The sequence below is a fragment of the Pleurodeles waltl genome, chromosome 6 (assembly GCF_031143425.1).
Source record: "Pleurodeles waltl isolate 20211129_DDA chromosome 6, aPleWal1.hap1.20221129, whole genome shotgun sequence".
NCBI lineage: Eukaryota > Metazoa > Chordata > Amphibia > Caudata > Salamandridae > Pleurodeles > Pleurodeles waltl.
Genome location: NC_090445.1, coordinates 247,111,302 through 247,132,764, shown reverse-complemented (window position 1 = coordinate 247,132,764; position 21,463 = coordinate 247,111,302). Strand labels below are relative to the sequence as shown.

Sequence of the window (21,463 nt, the reverse complement as noted above, 5' to 3'; positions counted from 1 at the left end):
CCCTAGATGACCACATCCTCTGGGGAGTGGGCATCGCCCTATCTAGAGTTCCTAAATTCCACCACATGCAAAATGGCAGAACCTCCTAAGTTGTGTCCACTTCAGGATGGTCACCCTAAGGATATTACCAGTGTAGAAATGTGACATGGCTCCTGCATAGCTAATTTTCCTGCCTGTCTAGATGCCAGTTGAGCCCTGGGGCAAGGGTATGGCATCTTCCTCTGAGGAAGGTCGGATCTGCATACCAAAAGTGGTGGGCTTCTTTGAAACTCCTGCCTTGGAATGCCGTTCATCCTGTGGGGAGGAGTGTGTAACACCCCATCCCTGATGGGTTTTGTTTCTGACCTCTTGAGAGCAGAGGCTCTCACTCTGGGAGGTCAGATTCTAGTCTGTTGGTGGCAGGCTGGCTAGAACTGGTCAGTGAGCTCACCAGCAGTTGGTAGGTTTTTCAGGGGGCACCTCTAAAGTGCCCTCTGGGTGCATGTATTATTAAATCCATCACTTGAATCAGTGAGGGTTTAATAATACAAGATATTTTATAACAAACATCCCTGGGTTCAGAGAAGCCATCATGTAGCTGGGTAACTCATATTGACCAGTGTCCAGCACATGCATTTACAATGGCTTCCCTGCACTTACTATATCTAAGAATCAACAAAAACATAGTAGGGGAATTTATGCTCATGCATGTATGCCCTCACGTGTAATATGATGCACCCTGCCTTATGACTGAAGGCCTGCTGTAGGGCTGACTTACTTCATATAACAAGCAGTGTTTAGCTGACAGGGCACACAAGTGTGTGCCATGTCGTGTATTCAATTTTGGGAGCACCTTGTCCGGCAGCCTGCAATGGCAGTCTGCATAAGGTTGATGCTGAGTTCCCTCAGAGTGGCACAAGTTGTGCTACAGCTCTGATAAGCCCTTTTCAGTACCCATGCCCTAGGTGCCAGGGGTACCATTTACTAGGGACTTATGGAGGGGCTGAAGGGGGTCTTGTTTTAGGAAAGGAGCACGCGCATCTAAAAAACAGGCAAAAAGTAGGAGGCAGTACTGCAACCAGAACCCAGCTCCCTACAACTCTTCTTGGCTGAGACAGGGACCTTGCTTTGTACCTTCAAGAGCTCAAAAGAGCAAAAGAGATGCCACCTCCTCTGTGGAAGATTTAGCAAAAAGTTCCCTCTATGAAATTCTTCTAAACAGGCATAAAACCCTTGTCTGTCCTTGAAAAAAACAGAAAAAAAGGTTTATCCCTCTTGCTGCAGCTCCTAAGTTTTATTGTGGCCACTGCTTTCCCAAATGGTGCAGGAATGGCATTAGTGAACACCCTGTCACCTTTCCCACTGAAACAGTCAGTGACCGCTTCATCGTCGCTGAAGAAGGTTCTATCAGTTGTCAAGCCATCCTCTCCTCCTATCACTTTGTCCACACAACTGCTGTTGACGGTCTTAGTTTATGGTCAGTGGTTACCTAGTCGACCACCACACTATTGATGGTCATCTGTTTGTCAGATGCTGCTCTTTCATCAGTGATGGTATTTTTGTCATAGATGGTCACCTAGTCATTGACAAGGGCTTCACCCGAGGCATCTACACAGCTGGTGTATTTCTTCCTAACTTTTTAGCAAATGAAGGAAAAACTGTGCTCAAAACTGGTAATCCCAATTCCTCCCCAGGAGCAACCTGTGCCACCTCCACTATACAAACAGCATTTGGCTCCTCCACCCCCTGTGCAACATCCACTGCCGAATCCTCCACCAGCTCAATGAAAAGCCCTGGACAAACACCTTGATTAGACTACTCTGGGCATAAAAACAGATACACACAAGGTATACTCCTTTGAAGTATTGCAGTTTCATAAACGCTAAGGCTCCAGTAGGTTGCAGGCTTGTAGGGAAAGGGCACGTTTCTCACCAATGCATAGCCCAACACAGGCAACACAGCCGTTACTACCAACCCTTCCACGACCAAGGGTACTCAAGGAATCCGAAGTAAAGGAAAAACGAAGCTGCACAAAAAAACGAAAAGAAACCTTACATGATTGAGTTAAGGCACAGACTAGCCTGAATTTCTTGCCCAGCCTACCATTTATACCTTCCACCCAGTAATTTTGTTTTTTAAATTGTTTTTATTGAAGTTTTGCGGACCTTAACTAAGCTTATCAAGGGGAGCAGCAGACATTTTCAACTAAACAGGTGCCATAGGAGGTATCAAGCCTCAGTGTGTTGTTCTGGTGGTACTGTCGATAGTATAGCCTCCAGTGATGTCAGAGTGTATATATAAAAAAAAAAAGGAGGGATATGTGAACCACGGAACTGGAACTGGGGAGAAGGTTCAGAGGCCAAGAAGGCGAATGAGTAGGAACTGCCGTTCCGAAGAGCAGATAAGTTTCTCACAGTATAGGACGGATACAAGGATAAGTCAGAAGGCAGGCCCGCTGTATGGCCACGGAGCAAGTGTTGGGTGGGGTGGGGTGGGGTGGGGGGAGAAGGAGGTGCCACCCAAAGGATCATGTGTGTAGAGATATGGGGAAGGGAGTAAGCTGTTGGCTTATGAACCCAAGGTGGGAAAGCAGCAGAGTAAAGGAGGAAGATTGTCGTAGGGACATGATGTGTAGCAACTGTCTTAACAGTGTGCCCCATTCCAGGGATATGGGTACGCCTGTGAATATGATGCGCTTCTTCATAGGGGAGGATGGCACCTTCTGCTGTCGCCCATGTGCTCACTGCACTGTGCCATGCATAAAGGATATAAAAACTGAATACTTTTAAACCTGGCATTTCTAGAAACCAGGAGTGATCACTAGCACTTGTGTCCATTCTGTGCCATTTAGCTCCTTTCTGATATCTTCTTCCCACTTGGTTTGAAGGAGCCCTAAGAAAATGCCTGTGTGGCTGTAAAATCGGCCTGTAGAGCCAAGTAATCGAATGACTGCCCTCCCCCATGGTGAAGAGTACCTCCAGCAATGCATGTGTGGGGGGCTCGTTGTCTCTGAAAAGCCAAAGTGTATGACATATTGTGGAGTTTATAGCAGGTGAGAAACTGCCCCACTGGGAGATTAAAGTCTATTTGGAGCTGCTGAAAAGGAAAAAGTTGGCCATCTGAAAACAAGTCGCTGGTTGTGGTCAGCGAAAAATTGCGCCAGCTGCACAAGTCTGAAGCCGTGATGTTCCCGGGTAATGGGGAAGGCCTTGCAGAGGAAATCCTGGGGCAAATGAGAGAATATTGTGTTAAGGTACAGGCTCTAACCAAACATTTGTGGCCTATCAGCGCTTGCAGTGAGCACGGAAGAGACTGCAGCCGAGCCCATGGAAGTAAAAGGGTTCTAATGGTCATGGAGGAGAGCAGTGGGGAATGGTGGCAAGTTTTCCCAAGATTACGATTGGCTATACACCGGGATACCCACTGCAGTTGGGCTGCCAAAAAGTAGGTCTCAAAGGAAGGGGCACCTAGTCCACCTTCTCTGGTGGGAAGTTGTAACTACGATGATTGCCACTCCCCCCATATAAGTTCAGTGAGTACGGAGTCAAGTTCCCGGAAGAAACTTTGGGATTGGTGAGGGGGAGGGGGTGGGGGTGGGGGTGGGGGTGGGGGGAGGTTAATCACTGGGAGATTGGTAAAATAATACAGAAGTCGAGGAAGGGTCACCATCTTTGGTAGTGCAGTCCTTCCAGTTGTCTCCAGTGGAAGTCTCTTCCAGAAAGAACCCTTGGATTTCAGCGGAGCCAGGACGGGGGACAAAGTGCCATCAAATAAATTTGTCAGGGTATGATAGAGACAAATACCTAGATATCAAACCTCAGTGTGGCACTAGGTGAGTGGGGTACCTCCCAGAATGACCTCTTTTGGGGGCAGGTTGGTATGCACCGGGTATACAGAGAATTTGTTACAATTGACTGTTAGCCCGGATGTTTTGACAAATTATTGTACTTGTTTGGATGGGGGCAAGGTCCATGCAGGCAGCCCAACAAAATACTAAAACATCATCTGTGAATAGGGATACCACGTGTATCCTACCTGCCAGGGGAATACCCCAGAAGGCCTCTTCCCTGTAAAGGTGGATTGCAATGGGTTCCATAATTATCACGAAGAGCGAGGGTGAGAGAGGACACCCCTCCGAGTGCCGCGTTCAGGCAAGAAGGTGTTAGAGATATATCGGCCTATCCAAACTCACGAAAGTGGTTTGCATATAAAAGCCGGGCATAGGCTAGAAAGGGCTTGCCTGTGCGTATCCACTGAAAGACTCGGAAAAGATAGTTCCAGTCCAACAAGTTGAATGCTTTCTCCAAGTCCAGGATCAGGCTCACCGCAAAGGGGAACTGTCCCTGGACCTGGTCCTGAAAGTGGAACATTTTGCTAAGTCTGCGGGGAAGTGCTGTGGCCAGGAACAAACCCAATCTGGTCAGGATGTATGAGTTACGGTAACAGGGCCTATCGAGCGGATAATTTGTTACCCAGTATTTTGTAATCCACCCCAGGATAGCAGTTGGGTGGTAGGAGGCGACATTAGTAGGATCGTGGTCCAGTTTGGGGACAGAGACTAGCAGAGATTCCCTGAGTGAGGTCGGTAGCTCTCCCAGGCGAAGGTCCTTTTTTATAGGCAGTGACTAAGCGAGGTGCTAGGATATTGGCATATGTGCCATAGTATTATATAGGAAGGCCATCAAGTCGTGGAGTCTTGTTCCTGGCCAGGTCCCGGATTGCCTGTTTAGCATCCGCTGGTGTTATAACTGCATCTAGGGTGTCTCGTTGAGCGGCAGTGAAGCATGGCAGAGTAAGGGTTGCGAAGAAGGAATTAGCTGTTCTCTGCGCCCATTGCCTGGGGTGCCCTGTACATGTGGGAGTAGTTTCTATAGAACTCTTTAAGAATGGTGTGTTGTGTGCAGAGGACTGTACCTGAGGGGTAGATCAACTTGCGGATGGGAGCTTCCCTTTGTTCCTGGCATGTTAACCACCCTAAAGTTGGCCTGATTTATTACCCTCTCTGTGTTTTGGCTGCGTGGGCCTGGAAGTTAAAACATTGTAAGTACTCCAAATAGGGAGGCACGTTGATGCTTAGCTTGTTGCAATGTATGCACTCCGTGTGCCGCCTGTTCCGCGGCACATTATGACGATGTTAAGCTGCGCTGTACCTCTGAGTTCTTTGTCAAGGGTGTGATGGACTCCCACTATTTCCTCAAGGCAGATTCCTCAGGTAACCTTCCATCCTGTAATGGGTGAGATTTCAGATTTTACCTTGCCCTGGAAGTTCATTACTTCAGAATGTTTGGTACTCGAAGCCGTGTGTGGCAAACCTATGATAGAGATCTTCTAAAAATCTGCCTGCCTGCTGAATCATGCTATCACATTCTAGACCCATTACAGTGGGATTTTTTCTAAATGGCACTGTGCAATCAAGAAAGTTTCAAAAAGTCAGGGCTTTTTTTTTTCAGGTTCTTCCTGGTGAAGACCCAAACAGTCGCCTGCTGACCACTCTCAGATATCTGAGCGCTGAGCTAGTGCTTGAAGTGCTTCAGAGTGGTCACACTGCAGAAGGTCCACTCTCTGCTTCAGCAAGAGACATTCTTGATGTTGTTGTGAGACCTCTTTAGAACTTAGGTTGGACACCCTTATTTTAGCATTAAGACCGCAGCCTGTGCCTTTCACACTTAAATACATTTTTATGTGTTCATATATTTTTTTTTTTTTTTTTTTTTTTTAGCAAAGCCTGCTATTATCTAGTTGTTTTTATATTTTAATCATATCAGCTGGCTCTTTCTAAGAAGACTGAGTTCATGCTGCACATTTTATCAGCCATTGTACCGCGTGCACTCTGTGACCTGTTCAAGGCTGTCATGTACGGTGCATGAAATGCTAACTCCTATTGCCAGCCCAGAGCAGGAGCCAGTTCCTATCCACTAGACACATCTGTACGTCAGGCCTGTTCTTTGAACTCTGTACAGGTTATTATATAAATAACACATAGGCCTAAGGAGGAAAGAGGGCATTCCATTTATGACCATCCTGGGATGTGTACCATACAACAGACAGCTCTGCTGATCCTGGCGCTGACTCTTCTGCTTCCAGAGACCATTGCCATCCCTACAGTAGGCAGACCCATGCCATCATGTTCAGGTATAGCGTCAGGGTTACTCTCTTAGATCGGGATAGACAGAAGGGTTACGACTACAATGCCCTCAGATCTAGACAGGGTTTAGGCAGGAATCTCTTGGATTTCTAGAACCATACTAAATGGTGGTGGTTGTTTATCCTCTTTACCTTGATTTTGATGATGATAGCATTGTTTCACCTGTCTTATTGTCGCAGCCCATGCTTTCTACACTTGGATGCAGTTGAGCCAATAAAATGCATTAAAATCCAGTTGCATCTTATGTCCTGCCTTGGCATGTGTGAATACCTCCGTGAAAGGAGTATGACCTGTTTCCATGACTTCCCTGAGGTGTCAGTGTCAGGGTTAGGTTGCCACAAATCACCTCTTCCAGGGTTGGGTGATGCACAGCAGGCTAGCCAGGAGTTAGGCCGACAGCTTCTTAGTGGTGTAAGGTTGACTCAGTCTCCCACATTAGGTGGTGCTGCCGCCCTAAACACAGTCTTATTATCATAATAGGAACTGCATGATCATTTCTTGCGACCTACTCTCCCTTATCTCTATTCTTGGCACCACAATCAGTATCTGAGATTTTCTAAGGGTGGCAGCATTACCAATTCGAAGCCCTCCTGTTTTGATTCAAGTCAGTTTAGAGAGTCTTCAAAAAGTGTCTGGCGAGTTATTTCTGTAATTGCATGACTGACTTATAAAAAGGTTAAACAGCGTAATAAGCAGAGTACTCACCCACCACTTGGCTGGTACCCTTTCGTTGATTAAGGCTTACTCTTAACAAAGTCAAATGCTCTCTGTTGCTGTATATTACCTAACCTTCGTTGGAGTGTAACTCAGTATCTCTTTACAAAAAAAAAGCCTTTCCCAGTTTGAATGGCGAAGCTTATGTTCTGTTGTCGATCAACTGTCTGTCCATTTCAATATGGCAGTACAAGTCGCTTCTGGGATTGATTGCCTCATGCATTCCTCTAGTTCCAAAATGCAGCTAATCCAGCAGGAGAAGCATCTTCGTTGGTGACAAACTGAGGACGAAGTGAGTGTTACTGGATGGCTGACATAGACACTTTTGTGGTGGTGAATGGTACAAAATATTTCAAAAAGCCTTCCATTTCAGCAACCTTCGCGTCAGAAGATAATGTCAACAGATGTGTTGATGGATGGAGAGATCCACTTAGAGGACCTAATGGCGAGCTGCAGGTGCTAGGAAGTTGAGAAAAGTTTGCATGTCAGTGCCTTGGAAATCAGGGCTGTGCACTTGTCTTTAAGCTTTTTCCTTGTCTGCAAAACACTTTAGGCCTGATTTAGACAGGCAACACTACATCTATGCATTACATTTTCAAACACACAGAACACATGCCCTACCTACACAGCTATTAAGCAGATTCCTTCAGTCGAGCCCTTGTGAAATGTCGTAAGCTTTTGATACATAAAGATCAGGACCAGCAATATTTCCAGTGCTGGGGGTTATTCTCAAATGTAGCTATTTGTGACTGGGGACAACAAAGAAATTGCATCTCTTTGCTAGCATGTATCGTCACCAGGGGACTTGGGAGGAAGTGCTTCTTCATCTTTGCATACAGTTTCCACAAAGGTCCTCACCAAAGCGAAGAAAGGACCACGCAAATTGATATTAATTGCTCTTGTGTTTGTGTTAAGTACTAGTGTGCCAAACCATGCAATTTGAATACACCACTGTTTGTTTTCAAAGTACACCTAGCACTTCTGTCCAGACGAAAGGGACAAATTCTTCATCACCATCTGAAGTCCTTGAACCTTAAGACTTTGCTCCTGGTTACCTAGAAGGTAGCCACTGTTTTGTTTTGGAAGTAGATGGTGCACATGCTTGTCCTAAGACACCATTGCAGTTTTGCAGAATATCCAACACGAAATGGAAGCAATTCTGCATTTGGTGTTGAAGTGATGGCTTGCACCCGCTTTCTGTATAGCCTTATAAGGCACTACTTTATCTATTACCCGTGGCTAAGTACACCTCCGTGACTGTGCATCTAATGGCTATCTCCAGTTACTAACGTCCTTCTCAGGATCAGTTATTTATTCCCATAGAGTGATCAGACAATTTCTGAAAAGGCTGGTCCATGTTATTCTCCCCCATTGAAGCAACTGTCAATTCCCTGAGCTCTGAACACAAACCTTGGCCACCCCATTAGGCGAAGGTGGCATTCCTCTCCTACCAAACATTCTCAAATGATAAAGGTAGACTGAACTACGAATCTAAAGTCTATGCCCAAATACCATCAGATTTCCACTTCAATAATAGAGTGATTCACACTTATTTCTTTTAACCCCTTCATTAATTGCTAGGAGATTCTTGCACATACTGGATGTGTGCGGGTGTCTTCAAAGTTTGGCTAAAAAAAACTAAAAGCATCAAAAGCACCAACCAGCTCTTCGTGGCTTTTAGACATTGTGGAGGGGCCTTTCTCTCTCTGTGCATGGTCGAACATTAAGGCATTTAACCATGCTTTTGTCAACTGGACCCTTTTATGCTGGAGTGCCTCTCCAGGACATCTGTCTTGCAGCAGGTGAAATTACAAGTGCATGTTTACCAGCCACCATTGCTTGGATGTGTACGCGGCAGCAGATTCTTAGTTCTGCGTAACCTCTTTCTATTAGGTGAGCCTGCCTCATTATGTGCTGTATACTGCTGATTATCTGATTTAAGCATTCGAAATTTAAAGTAATTACCACTAAATTATAGTTTTGCAGTGTGAATCTTTTCTGGATTCACATGCTATGCATTATTCCGCCATCTAGTGGTTGGGTCAGAAACTCTCCAACTTTTTTGTCTTTTTGAAACCTTCCTTTGTTTTTTGTTTTGTTGTTGGGTGTCAACGGATCTGCCCATTTGGTGCTTCCTCTGACATATCCCCTACTCCGGAAGCTCTCACCTTTGGTCGCCATCTTAAGATTCTTTTTTTTCCACCATTGGGTTTGGATGCTTGGCTGAAGGCGCTTCAACACAAGGAGCTTTGATATGTTCATGGGACTCTCCATCACTTTTACCCATCTGCAAAGAAAATCTGAGCAAGCCTCTGAGGGAGTGAGTGTTGGTGCATTCACTAGGTTAGCTAAAATATGTGCTTTTTGATGAGATGAAAGTGCTGCTAAGCAAACTGTTTTTGAGCCTGTATTCTTTTTAGCAATGTTTATTACTGATTCGGACCTGAATGATTAGCATTGCGTTTCTTGCAAAGGCTTTTTTAACACTAAGGCCATGATTACAAGTTGCTCTTTAAATTACCAACCGTGCGTAAACTGCTGTTTACGCACAGGTCAGAATTACGGCTTTGAAGGGATTTAACACATCTGATAATTATCGGATGCGTTAAATACCTCAACATTCGTTAAATTTCGTCAGGTCAAGCCTGTCGAAACTTAACAAGGAAAAGAATACGGTATTTATCTACCATGCGGATTTTGGTGCATTAAACACCAATCTGCACATTATCCACCAGAAACTTGTGATAGGTGCTATTTATCGCACCTGGTAAATAATAGGCAGACGTTTATCATAAATGCCATAAAGATCTAGTTAATAAGTTATTAAACCTAAAAATAAACTGCAAAAGGTTTCCTGGCTTTTTTAATCCTAACATTGCCCACAAAGTCTGTGTGATAATTAAATTGTAATTTTAAAGCTGCTAAAGTTCTTTTCATCTCTTTCAGGCCTAGTGCGAGTGCCCTGCTGAACCATTCGTTTTTTAAACAGGTAAGGTCATAATCACTCACTGTGGGAGGCAGGGGCCTTATATTTGAGACACTCTTATCAGTCCTTGGTGAAATAAATTCTCAACTATTCCTCCCATACTGTAATGTAATGTTGCAGTGCTAAATCACTCAGTTGTCCTGCTCGCCTGTCCTCCCACTTGCTTGGAATTACATGGACACCACTGTCTATACCGGAAAGCTTCTGGACAAATACAGCACTACCCACAATCTGGGATTCTCAATAAATCGAAGCTTTCCAAATGTGCTCCTTTCTCAGAGGCATCATTTTATAATAGCAGCCATATAGCCCTATACTGACCTTGATGCATTTGCGGTTGCGGACTGTTCAGCAGACTTTGCTCTGGGTTATAATTGGCATTGGTAGCCACAGTCACAGAATTGAAACTCTAGTCTGGGCCTAAAGTCCCTAGTTTACTCAACGCTGAATATGAACCTCTTAAAGAATTTTTGTTTCCGCTTCCTGTATTTCCATTGACCACAACTCCATCACAGTCTGTTTATCACACTCATGGGCTTTCGACAGCACAGATAAGAACTTTCACTTCAACGTCCTAGAGGGCTATGAACATATATTAATGGGCTCAAATACTTGCATTACGTAGGGGGGAACGTTGTTCAGGTTCTGACTGACCGCTATCCTGTTTTACTTAAGTAATCAAAGAAGGACTTAGTCGCATCACTTTTCCATCTTTCATCTCTGTGGTTATAATGTTCCCTTAAATAGCAAGCTCCCGCTTGCATCCCTGTAGAGAAAAAGAATAATGTTGAGGTAGATGCCTTCACTTCACACGAGAGGAAGATTAATTATAAAATACTATCAACAGTCTTCCAAAAACTGGGACTTACTGCCAGTAGACATTGTCACGAAACAACTTTTGTGGCCACGCTTTCCATTCTAGATGGGTATTTTCGAGGTTCTTTTGTATTGGACCATCCAGATGAACGTTTTTATGCAATTTCCCTCCTTGAAAAGACTCTTTAAACAGAGATTCTTGAACTCTTGGTTATACTTACAGAATCATTTAGACCTTCTTGCTCCTCTCACAACTACTTCTTGCTTTCTCTGTCATCCTAATTTCGCCATCTCTGATGTGTATCCAGTAAATATTTCTTTAAGAAGCTTTGCAGTCAGTGCCAGGATACACTCATCAGTGAGTTGTGAACTATACAAATCCTCATAACGTACCATGACATGTTCAGTGCTACCAAGGAATGAACCAGGAAGTAATTAAAAAAACAAGTTGATTAGTTTCTGCCACTGGGCTTTGGGGGAAACTACCCTTCTAAAGGAGTTCTTGAATAATGCACTTAGGACCATATGTACTAAAGCATTTTCCCATAGACACAGAACGGGTAAAACCCTTTGATACATCTGGCCCTTAGTCACTTATTTGATGTGAACAAGGAGCACAATTAATTTCTGTAAACTTCTAGGACTCTGGGAGATACATTAGCACTACTAGTGACAGAATTCTTTTGATAAATTATGCTGTATAGAGACAATTTAATTTTCTCCTACATCTCCATCTTCGCACTAAGGATCCAGTTCTCCAGTGTGATTGGTGTGATAAGGACAGGTTCGCAGGGAAGACGTTTCTGGATCAAGTTAATCTGTATCATGCAGTTGGGTGACCGTCTGTCGGTCCTGAAAGGAACTTTACATAGCCTTCCAAATGAGACATCCTGCTTTCATGACCGAGAAGCCATTACAGACTCTTGACAAATAAAGAACTATGATAAACAGATACCTCATTTCTGAGTTTCTGAGCATTTGTGCTTTATCAGTCATATATGACCCAGACTGTAAAGAGGTTAATTCTTGTTTTGCTTACAAGTTAAAGTACTTCAGCCTACGGCAGGCCCTCTTATTTATTTTTTCAGTATCATTTCTTGTATGTTTTATTCAGAAAGAAACCAGTTTTCAACCATGACGTACTGTGCAATTTTTTTGAGCGATGCTAGTTCGGGCTTTGCTGTCTAACCTTCCCCTCTCTTGACCCCCTCTTCCCATCGAGTGTTTTGAGTGTGTCTTAAATAGTTGAGCAGGCGGAGCAGCACAACAGAGTAAGGCGATTTTACCACGGAGCTCTGCCTCCGTCAAAACACCCTCCCAGGCATCCTTTTAGAGCATATGCCCTTCTTCAACCTTCCACGTCAGAAACACCTGGTAGGAACCCGGGTTGGTTGGCTAGAATGGCTAACGCCGGGCTCACGAGCACAGAGGGACCCTCTCGCGAGAGAAACACCAAACAAACATGTAAAGCAATACTGTCTGAGAAGATTCCAGTCTTGCCTGATAGACTCGGGCAGTCCCAGCCCAGTTATGAAGGAGGGAGATCAGCGTCTCCTCCGTCTGTGCTCTATTTAACGTGCTCTTGTCATTTCTTACAGCTCAAACGTCGGCCGTCAGAAGCTCTTCCAGAGTTACTCCGCCCTGTTTCACCCATCACAAATTTTGAGGCTGCCCGAGCTCAGGATCCTCGCGGTATATTTGGACTGGTAACTGGTCTGGAGCAGCTGGAAGTGGACGACTGGGAGTTTTAAACCGGAAACCAGAGGCGTTAAAAGACGAGGGAAGCAACTGAACCATTATTTGTTCTTTGACATACAGACTCATCAGAAGAAAAAAAATGCTCGTGGGTCATAAGTGTTACATAATGTTTACAAGCCAAATAAAATACCTTTTTATTTGGCGTGACATGAGGAACCCCTGGACTGCGGGCAGTTCGTTTGGTACCGTGTTCTGGGAGTGTGTTGCTGCCTTTTTTTTTTTTTTTTTTTTTTTAACAAAAAAAGGACCAGGCCTCACAGGCCGCACATAGGTGCACATCTGAGTTTGTAGACACGTAGGTGGCTCGACGGAGCCTGGGGTTGCTGGGTTACGTGACTCTAGCAGACTGATTAATTTGTTGCAAAGGTTCTTGAGAGAATGGCATCAGCTCCGTGCCAATAATCTGCATATGTATGTACACTATCCAGGTAGTTTTACTATCATAAAGTTCTTAATGTGGGTTGTTAACCAAAAATAAAGTTAGGTAAATCAATAACAAACCCTCGTGGGGTCTTGAGGAGAAAACCTGCACTACAGTAGTGCAAAAGGGGACGATGCTTCCTTAAAAATAAGTCGAGAAAGACAGGTTTTATTTGAAATAAGTGTTACATTTGGAGCCAATTGTTACTGACCATGCGTTTTTTAAATTTGAATTCACCTGGATTTTTTTGTTTTTATTCTTTTTATCTTTCAATTTCACTTATTTAAGTCCTGACTCATTTAACTCTTGCTTGGCCTGAGCAAGTCTAGCATCACCAGCTGACGAGAGCTGATGGGATTTCAAAGAATCAGTGCTTACATTTTGTACGGGACTGATGAGTATTGGCAGGTTAATGAAATCCTATTCTGGCTGTCTGATAAAGAGATGTGGTTCATGGTGTGTGGAAATGTTCCTTACTTGATTTCCAAAGAAGATGCTGGCGTCGGAGTGCTTTTGTGGTATGGTTTTAGACTTTGTTCGCAAAGCTTACCTCGGATGTTATTAGCTGTTATTGAGACGCACCCTTCCCTTTGGCATTACAATTTGAGAGTGTTTGTCAACTTCAGCATTCCTTGTGAAAGTAACTTCCTAATGGGAACCAATTGCAGCCCTTTGAGAACTCCTACTGCCTCAAGGGAACTAGTGGGACCTCCTAGGACATGCTGCCATTTATCTAGGTAATTTCACAGAACTTGACGGACGCAAAACAGTACTTGGAGAGTTGGCTTTTTATGTGAGTCTCATTGTCTGGGCTGTTTGTTTTTACAAATCAGATTTTATTCCATAGTGTGGGGGTGAATAAAGTGTGCACTGTTTAATTTTAAGATTTGAAGAACTGATATTGCACATCATCCCACTGCAGACCTCTAAAGCTGTGATAATTATGTAAGTGGCTATAAAAATCGAACTGTCCTGAGACCATTCCATAAAAATCTAACCAAGTAATGTTCCCCATATCTGACAGTTAATTTCCCAGAAGCTTTTTCTAGTGGAATGCAACGCACATCTATGAAATAAAGAAACATTTTGTGAATGATATATTTCCATCAGGATGCCACACCTGCACCAGTTCTCCACATGCATTGTTGCAGTAAATATTTCCCTTGAACTCTTGATTGCACTGTCAAGGTCAAGTGTGTGTTCTCTGACCTTGCACGCCAATGAAATGACTATTTCTGTATCCCTACCATTTGGCACTGGATTACTGACTTCCCACAATTCTAGGGTCCAGCGTCAGCACTTTTAATGACTAGAGTACCTTGAGAGGACCATTGGCCAAATATTACTCTGTGAAAGCAGTTGTGGGGCCAGAGAGTGTGCTGGTTTGCTACGTAAAGGTTGCAAAGGCTTCTGTATACAGTAAATGCATTGTTTCCAGTCGGGAGGCGGTCCTGTCCCCAGTGTTCACTATTTTGAGAATAATTTTCTTCACTAGATGTACATTCCCAAAGAAAAACCCTGACTCAACAGACCTCCGCAGTTGATGTTCTTCTGGGAGCATATCACCACCACATTAGGTACAGGTAATGAGGCAGATTTTTATTTTTAATCCATCTGTATTTTTCACTAGAGTTGCCCACAAACAGGCATGCCAGTTATCGGATCAAAGTTTACCCCCTATTAGCAAGATCCTAGCAGTCTCCTGCTTGAAACCCCTTCTGTATACATAATCTTTAAAAAGAAGAGGCATTTGTAGTCCAAAACTGAGGAATGGTGTTATTTCTCTTTCATGCAGTCCACAACATTTTGCCTTCAATTGAGAAGAGCAACCACAAGATTTGGCTCAGTAGTCCGCATTTGGCAGTGTTCACAATATTCGCTGGCCCATTGGTGCCACAGGCTTCCCTTTGCCATTCAATCTTGTTATAAATACTTAAAAACAATGTCAGTGCCTAGTACATAATTCGCTGGGGTAGTCATTCATGGAGCTGTGCTGCATTTTCACTGATAAGATTTTGAGTTTAAAAAAAAAAAAAGGCTTGGGAAAGGGTCCACACTAGTGACTAACAACATGTTTTGGGAAGTAGTTAATCTTGCTTCCTGGTGGCATTGAAAACGTCTGTTGTAGTTTATGGTTTGCCACATTTCAAATATGGTGACCAAAGAATATTTATAGAGGGAATTTTAATAGAGTATATTGATGTCCAAGTGGGACCTACAGGAAGAAAGTAAGATAGAAAATGAGTGACTTTGTGGCTTCATCCAAAGATAAGCCAGCTGGGTCAGACAGCATGCCTTTTTTTAACCATCGGTGTTTGATATTGGACCAGTGACAGTAGCATTTAACCTCTGTAACAGAATCTGACAAAGTGTTTGCCTTTACTACTTCCATTATTAGAATTAGCAGAGAGGTGATGCATTGGATCAGCCCCTTATCCTCTGGGACCACTTCATGCTTGCAAAGAGAGTGACTTCTTAAGTTAGTAAGTATTTGTTTTTCACCACTCAATTTAATCACAGGGTTCCCTGTGCAGGGGAATAGAAATCTGAATTCTCAAAATATTTTCAACTTTTAGCAATGTCCTTATTTTGCTATTGAACATAGCTGACATCCATTTTAACCAAGGGCATTTGGGCCAAACACCGCAGTCATGTCACATGTAGTTCATCCAGCGTCTTGCAAACAGTGGTATTATGTGGTCATGCTATGGTTATACCCGTATCGTCTGAAACGTGGGTTTCCTCTAGTCTCAGCATTCTGAAGTATGCATAGTTTCAGACTCCTGTCTTAGCGGCATCTGTTCACTTTAGTAGTTGTCCACGAATGTTTGAAGTAAGTAGCACTACCTGGATTAAAATTTTCTTTTTAAAGTTTAGACTTGCCCACACAAGTACCATGTGGTTTCCAGTTTACATAGCCTTCGTGCTCAAATTGCAAATGGGTCTGGTTTGAATTTTAATTTTGTTCATTATTAACAAAACAATTTTTGGAGTACCAATTTTTCAAGTGTAGACCCCCAGAAATGATCCCCAAAAGTGGGAATGTGTTTTTTACTGTGAGGGTGAAGGACGGAATATGAACTATTTGTTTCTGAAATTCCAGTTAAAGCATTATCCAGAGTTCTTTCATCTGCACGTAAACATGGAGTGATTAATGCTTTCTTGCCAAAATAAACTTTTTTAGTATTTCATAAAAACTTATTTGGTTTGTAAATGAATTCACTGTTCCATTCTATAATTTGTACAATGTGGTCATGTTAGTGATGTAGTCCAGATGAAACCATTCCCTATGATTTCTCCCCTCTTATCTCTCTTATGTAAGCTGTTTATGCATTAGGTAATATGTCCTGCATTGGTTTTATGTCTTTAATATCCATGAACGTAAGGTTGCTGTTTAGCAATGAGACTTTTCTCCCTTCATTATACACCACTGTGGTGTCAAAAATAATGCTTCTAATGGATTATCGAACAGCAGATTCCTCACCTTTAGAATATTCCTAGGAGTCACACTGGATCTGGAGATTTTCAAGGAATAGCCCCCACACACTGCTAGGTGGTGCCGTGTGGCTCAGCAAGTGACTATATATAGCCGCATATAGATGCCACCCCTTCATGTTCCTGCCAGTTTCTTTTTTTTTCACGTCTTTTGATACAGGTCACATTTTCCACTTACAACTTTTTTTATACAATTACTTGAAAAAGTTTCTCTGACTGAGTGCTAGGTGTTAGAAATGGGGTCTATAGGTGGCTGTGGTTTGCACCCTGTCCAAGTAGGGACCCTCACTCTAGTCAGGGTAAGGGAGCTACGCACCCAAGATAACCTCTACTCAAACCCTTGGTAGCTTGGCCAGAGCAGTAAGGCTTATCTCAGAGGCAATGAATAAAGCATTTCTGCAACACACACACACACACACACACACCTCAAACGACACAATAATACACCAACAAAGAAACTCCACACAATGTTATGTAAAAATATAAAATATATTGTTAAAAAACCATAGACCAAAACCTCATAAAACAGTGATTACCTTGCCAACAAGGCAATTGTCAAACATCACAATGAGTGCAATAAAAGAAGTATTTCTACGTTTGTATGTCATCAAAACACCATTACTGTGCATAATATACAGTCACTTCATATATTTACCCACTAACCTGACAGTGCAAGGCATCCGTGACATATCATCATAAACATTGAGGGCATATACTGCAGCATGTAATGAATAAAACCCCTGTATTACCAACACTGTTACACCATAAACACATCAGTAACTGTGGTGAATACTTTGGTCATAGAATAAAGAAAGCACAGGAGTCACCAACTCTCACCATAAACAAGAAGGCCATAATACCTCAGTGATGCTTTTCTGTGTTATATGGTAAATAATTCCAAAATATAGGATACAGGAACCCCTGCACACCTACAAGTTATTACCCTGATTCTTGAATACCTAAATGGAGCACATTCCTAGGTAGGCCTCTGTCGAGGACTTACCCCGTATGGACACCCACACAGCAGACAAGTGCCCAAAGTAGGTACCAATACGTTGGAGGAGGCACAAAAATAAAACACTGCTGTCCGCAAAGATGCAGTATAATCACAGTGTTTGACAGTACCTGACTCCCAAGGCACAGGAGTCAGAAAATGACAGGCAGTGGGACGGCCTCCTCCAAGGGATAGGCGAGGCCCAGCGTTGTTCAGCAAGTCAGACCAGGAGTGGACAGCAGTCACCTGGTCTCTAATCTTGTGTAGGGCAGGTTAAACACACTATTGCTTCCACACAGGAGGTCTCCAGACTCCCGTGCTGTGTGCACTTCCCCCTGGCACTAGGGTAGCAAGAGTGCTCGTCTCCCTGGCAACAGGTGGCCAGAGAGGCCGCACTGGGAGCCACTGCAGGAATTTCCACTTCGGCTATGAACACAGCGCTCCACATGCCCCAACCCAGAGGGGGCAAAACACACGGCTTACTGTACGGAGGAGCATTCAGTTCGCACCATGCGAGGCAATCTCCAGCGATTCCCTGGTGCTGACAAATGGCAGCTGGTATGTAGAAAACAGGGTTGGGCACACCACACCAGCCCTGAAGAACAACTATTGGGCATAAAAGCAGAGAGGCAGGCAACAGGCCAACATGCTGGTCTCTTCAGCAAAGTGGCAGTCTCACTGGCAGCCAAGCAGGTCAGCACAGCAAACTAAAGTCCAAGTGGTGGTTTCCTCTGGCAGCACAGCAGTCCTCTGGTGGAGTATGTAGAGCCATCAGCATCTGGCTACAAGTTCCACACAGTGTCTAAAAACATTGGGCTACAGCCCCTGAACGTATACTCAAAATGTCTTAGATCTAGGGGGCACTTCAGAAGATCTTTAGACGTGAAAAAACACCCCCTTTTAGCCCCAGCCATGGCTCCAGACATCAATAGGGGTAAACAAGCCATTTGTGTGATGGCAGGACACAGCCTATACAAATGTAAGTGCGCCCCACCTCCCTCTCTTCTAGCCCAGGAAGCCCATTCAGTATGCAGATGTAATCCTGTTACAGATCCACCCTCCCCTTGTGATTGCTGTCTGGAAAGTATGCACAAAGTCCAGCTGTCACTCTACCCTAGATGTTGACTGAAGTCCGTCGGCAAAGCATAAGAGTCACAAGCACAATGAAATGCCAACTTTTTAAAAATGGCATTTCTACAATAGTAATGAAAAATCCACCCACTCCAATAAGCAGGATTTCTCACTACTATTCCAAACATAACAAACATGCCCATGCTACTCCTTACATCACTGAGAATAAAATAGGCTGTTAATCACTACCAGGACATGCCATACAATGAAAGCACATGTCCTACCTTTTACCTACATCGCACCCTGCCTATAGAGCTACCTATAGGGCCTACCGTAGGGGTGACCTATATATAGCAAAATGGGAGTTTCAGGCTTCGCAAGTAACTTTAGATGCCAAGTCAATGGCAGTAAACTGCAGCCGCAGGCCTGAGACAGGTTTGAAAGGCTACTTCTGTGGGTGGTGCAAGCAGCGCAGGCCTGCTAGTAGCCTTTAATTTACGGGCCCTGGGTAAATGGGATACCATTGTACAAGGGACATAGAGGTAAATTAAATGTGCCAAACAGGTGTAAGCTAATCATACCAAGTTTAAAGGACAGAGCACATGCACTTTACAGTCCTGAAAAATTCTACTTGCCCACTTGCTATGTGATATTTTATCAGGTCGAGCTATTTTTAGAACCTACTCGACCCTTCTGGTGAGTTGACAAAGAACAGGTGTTCTGTTCAGTGAGAAAGTGAAGGAGGCCTTTAAATCTTTTTCTTGACACATTTGCTCTGTGTTCAGATACAGATGTCAAAAGTCAGTTTGTCTTCCAATTCATTTTCCTTCTGACTACAGAGTTCCAGGATTTTGTCAGTTTTTTCCTAACACACACATTTAAATAGCTAAGTCAACTCTACCAACATTTCAAAATATATTTCAGTAGTTGTGAAAGCCCTTTGTTTGTACTCCTGTGTGATGAAAAAAAATATTTTAATAGGAAAACAAATCAGAACACTTTACTTGGTGATGTGCAAAGAATAAACCCGATTTTCACAGATTTGTTAATACATATTATTATAGTTTTATCAATAAAGCTGCAAGTTAATGGGAGCGTTTTTTCATGGAAATGTTCTGTGTAAATGGCAGTGTGCAACCACATCATGCTTTAGAAATATATTTATTAAAAATGAGTGTTAAAACACTCCAGCCCGGGAACCATCACTTACAACGCAGTCAATGCAACACAATGCATTGACCACTCTGCTATTACCACGCATATGTGTTTACTACGCATATGCGTGGTAACGGCAGAAAAAGCATCTAGATGTCCGGGTGGAATAGGAAGGAGCAGAGGAGAGAGGTAAGTGGGACTGAGTTTGGGGAGGGAGGTTGGTGTAGTTTTTAGGACAGGGAAGGGGGTCGGGGTAGTTTTTAGCAGAGGGTGGGGTAGGTTTTAAGGTAAGGGCAGGGGTTCAGGGTAGTTTTTAGGGCAGGGTTTAGGGTAAAGGGTGGGGCGGTAGTTTTTAGCACAGGGTGGGGTAGGTTTAAGGGTTGAGGGCGGGTGTTGGGTTAGTTTTGAAGACAGGGTGGGATTGGTTTCAGGGTTCAGAAGGGGATTGGGGGGTTGGGTCGTTTTTAGGACAGGGTGGGGTAGGTTTTAGAGTACTGGGTGGGGGCACCAGGTTGGTTAGTTTTTACAACAGGGTGGGGTATGTTTTAGGATTCACAGCGGGGTGGGGTAGTTTTTAGGAAAGTGTGGGGTAGGTTTTAGGGTACAGGGTGGGGGACGGGTAGTTTTTAGGACCGGCTGGGGTAGGTTTTAGGGTTAAGGTGGGGGCATTGGGGTAGGTTTTAGGACCGGGTGGGTAGGTTTTAGGGTTCAGGGTGGAGGCAGGAAGTCGGGGTTGTTTTTAGGACAGAGCGGGGTAGGTTTTACGGTTCAGGGCGGGAAGTGAGTGTAGTTTTTAAGGCAGAGCTGGGTAGGGATTAGGACAGGGTTCGGATCAGGGAAGTTTTTAGGACAGGGGGAGGTATGTTCTAGGGTTCAGGACGGGTTGGTCGGAGTAGGTTTTAGGACAGGGTGGGGTAAGTTTTAGGGTTCATGGTGTGAGGTTGGGGTAGTTTTTAAGACAGGGCCAGGTAGGTTTCAGGGTTCAGGGTGGAGGTGGGGAGTTTTTTTGGACGGGGCAGAGTTACTTGTAGGGCGAGGGGGTTTATGGCTCAGGCAAAGCGTGGAAGTGGCAGTTCTAAGGGCTTCAGTGGGGTGGGGTGGATTATGGTATCAGGTGCACGGGGTCAGGGCTGGAGAGATTTAGCATGCATGTTCCTTTACCAAACATGCATTTACAACGAAATTCGTTGTAAAGGCATGCGTGGTAAAGAAGAGGTCATTGTTGAGACCGCGTTGTAAAGGCATGCATGATATACGCAGGCGTTGTTCCATCATACGTCCAGATTTGGTAGCAATGCTATTAGTAAACTAAAAGGCAAGTAGTGGATTATGTTTCTCCCATACGTGGGCTAGATTTTGTTTTATACATGGAGCAAACATTTAGGGGGTTATTACAACTTTGGAGGAAGTGTTAATCCATCCCAAAAGTGACGGATATACCACCAGGCGTATTACGAGTCCATTATATCCTATGGAACTCATAATACGGCTGGTGGTATATCCGTCACTTTACCGTCACTTTTGGGACAGATTAACACCTCCTCCAAAGTTGTAATAACCCCCTTAGTCTGTTTAATCAAACAAATAAGTTTTTTTTTGTACAGCAAAAATGCTGAGATCCCATATTTGAAGGTACACTCGTGTGAGAAAGAAGAAAAAGGTGACTGTGTAAAGTAAAATATTTGCCTAGGATCACACAATTGAGACCTGTCTATGGGTCAAGTACATTACAGTTATGGTCGAGTAGTTTATTCAAGTTACTTGACCTGCAGGTCTAGTAAAATGTTTATGATTTTTGGAGGCCTGCTTTAGCAATGATCAACAGTGGTAAAGTGCCTAGAGTACTAAAGCCAACAAAAAGAGGGTCAGAAAAACAGGAGGAAGGAGGCAAAAAGTTTGGGGATAACCTTGCAAAAAGGAAGATGTCCA

The 21,463-nt window shown here is 43.8% G+C and overlaps 1 protein-coding gene across 4 annotated transcripts in view; it reads left to right on the top strand.

The window, feature by feature from the left end:
* Nucleotides 1-13,273, top strand: part of STRADA (STE20 related adaptor alpha) — a 145,852-nt gene extending 132,579 nt beyond the window's left edge. For all 4 annotated transcript variants that reach the window (XM_069238023.1, XM_069238024.1, XM_069238026.1 and 1 more), the window contains 2 exons: nucleotides 9,785-9,827; nucleotides 12,239-13,273. In XM_069238023.1, coding sequence (XP_069094124.1) covers nucleotides 9,785-9,827; nucleotides 12,239-12,391 — 196 coding nt within the window. In that variant the 3' untranslated portion in view covers nucleotides 12,392-13,273. The remainder of the gene's footprint in view (nucleotides 1-9,784; nucleotides 9,828-12,238) is intronic.
* Nucleotides 13,274-21,463: the final 8,190 nt, after the last annotated feature.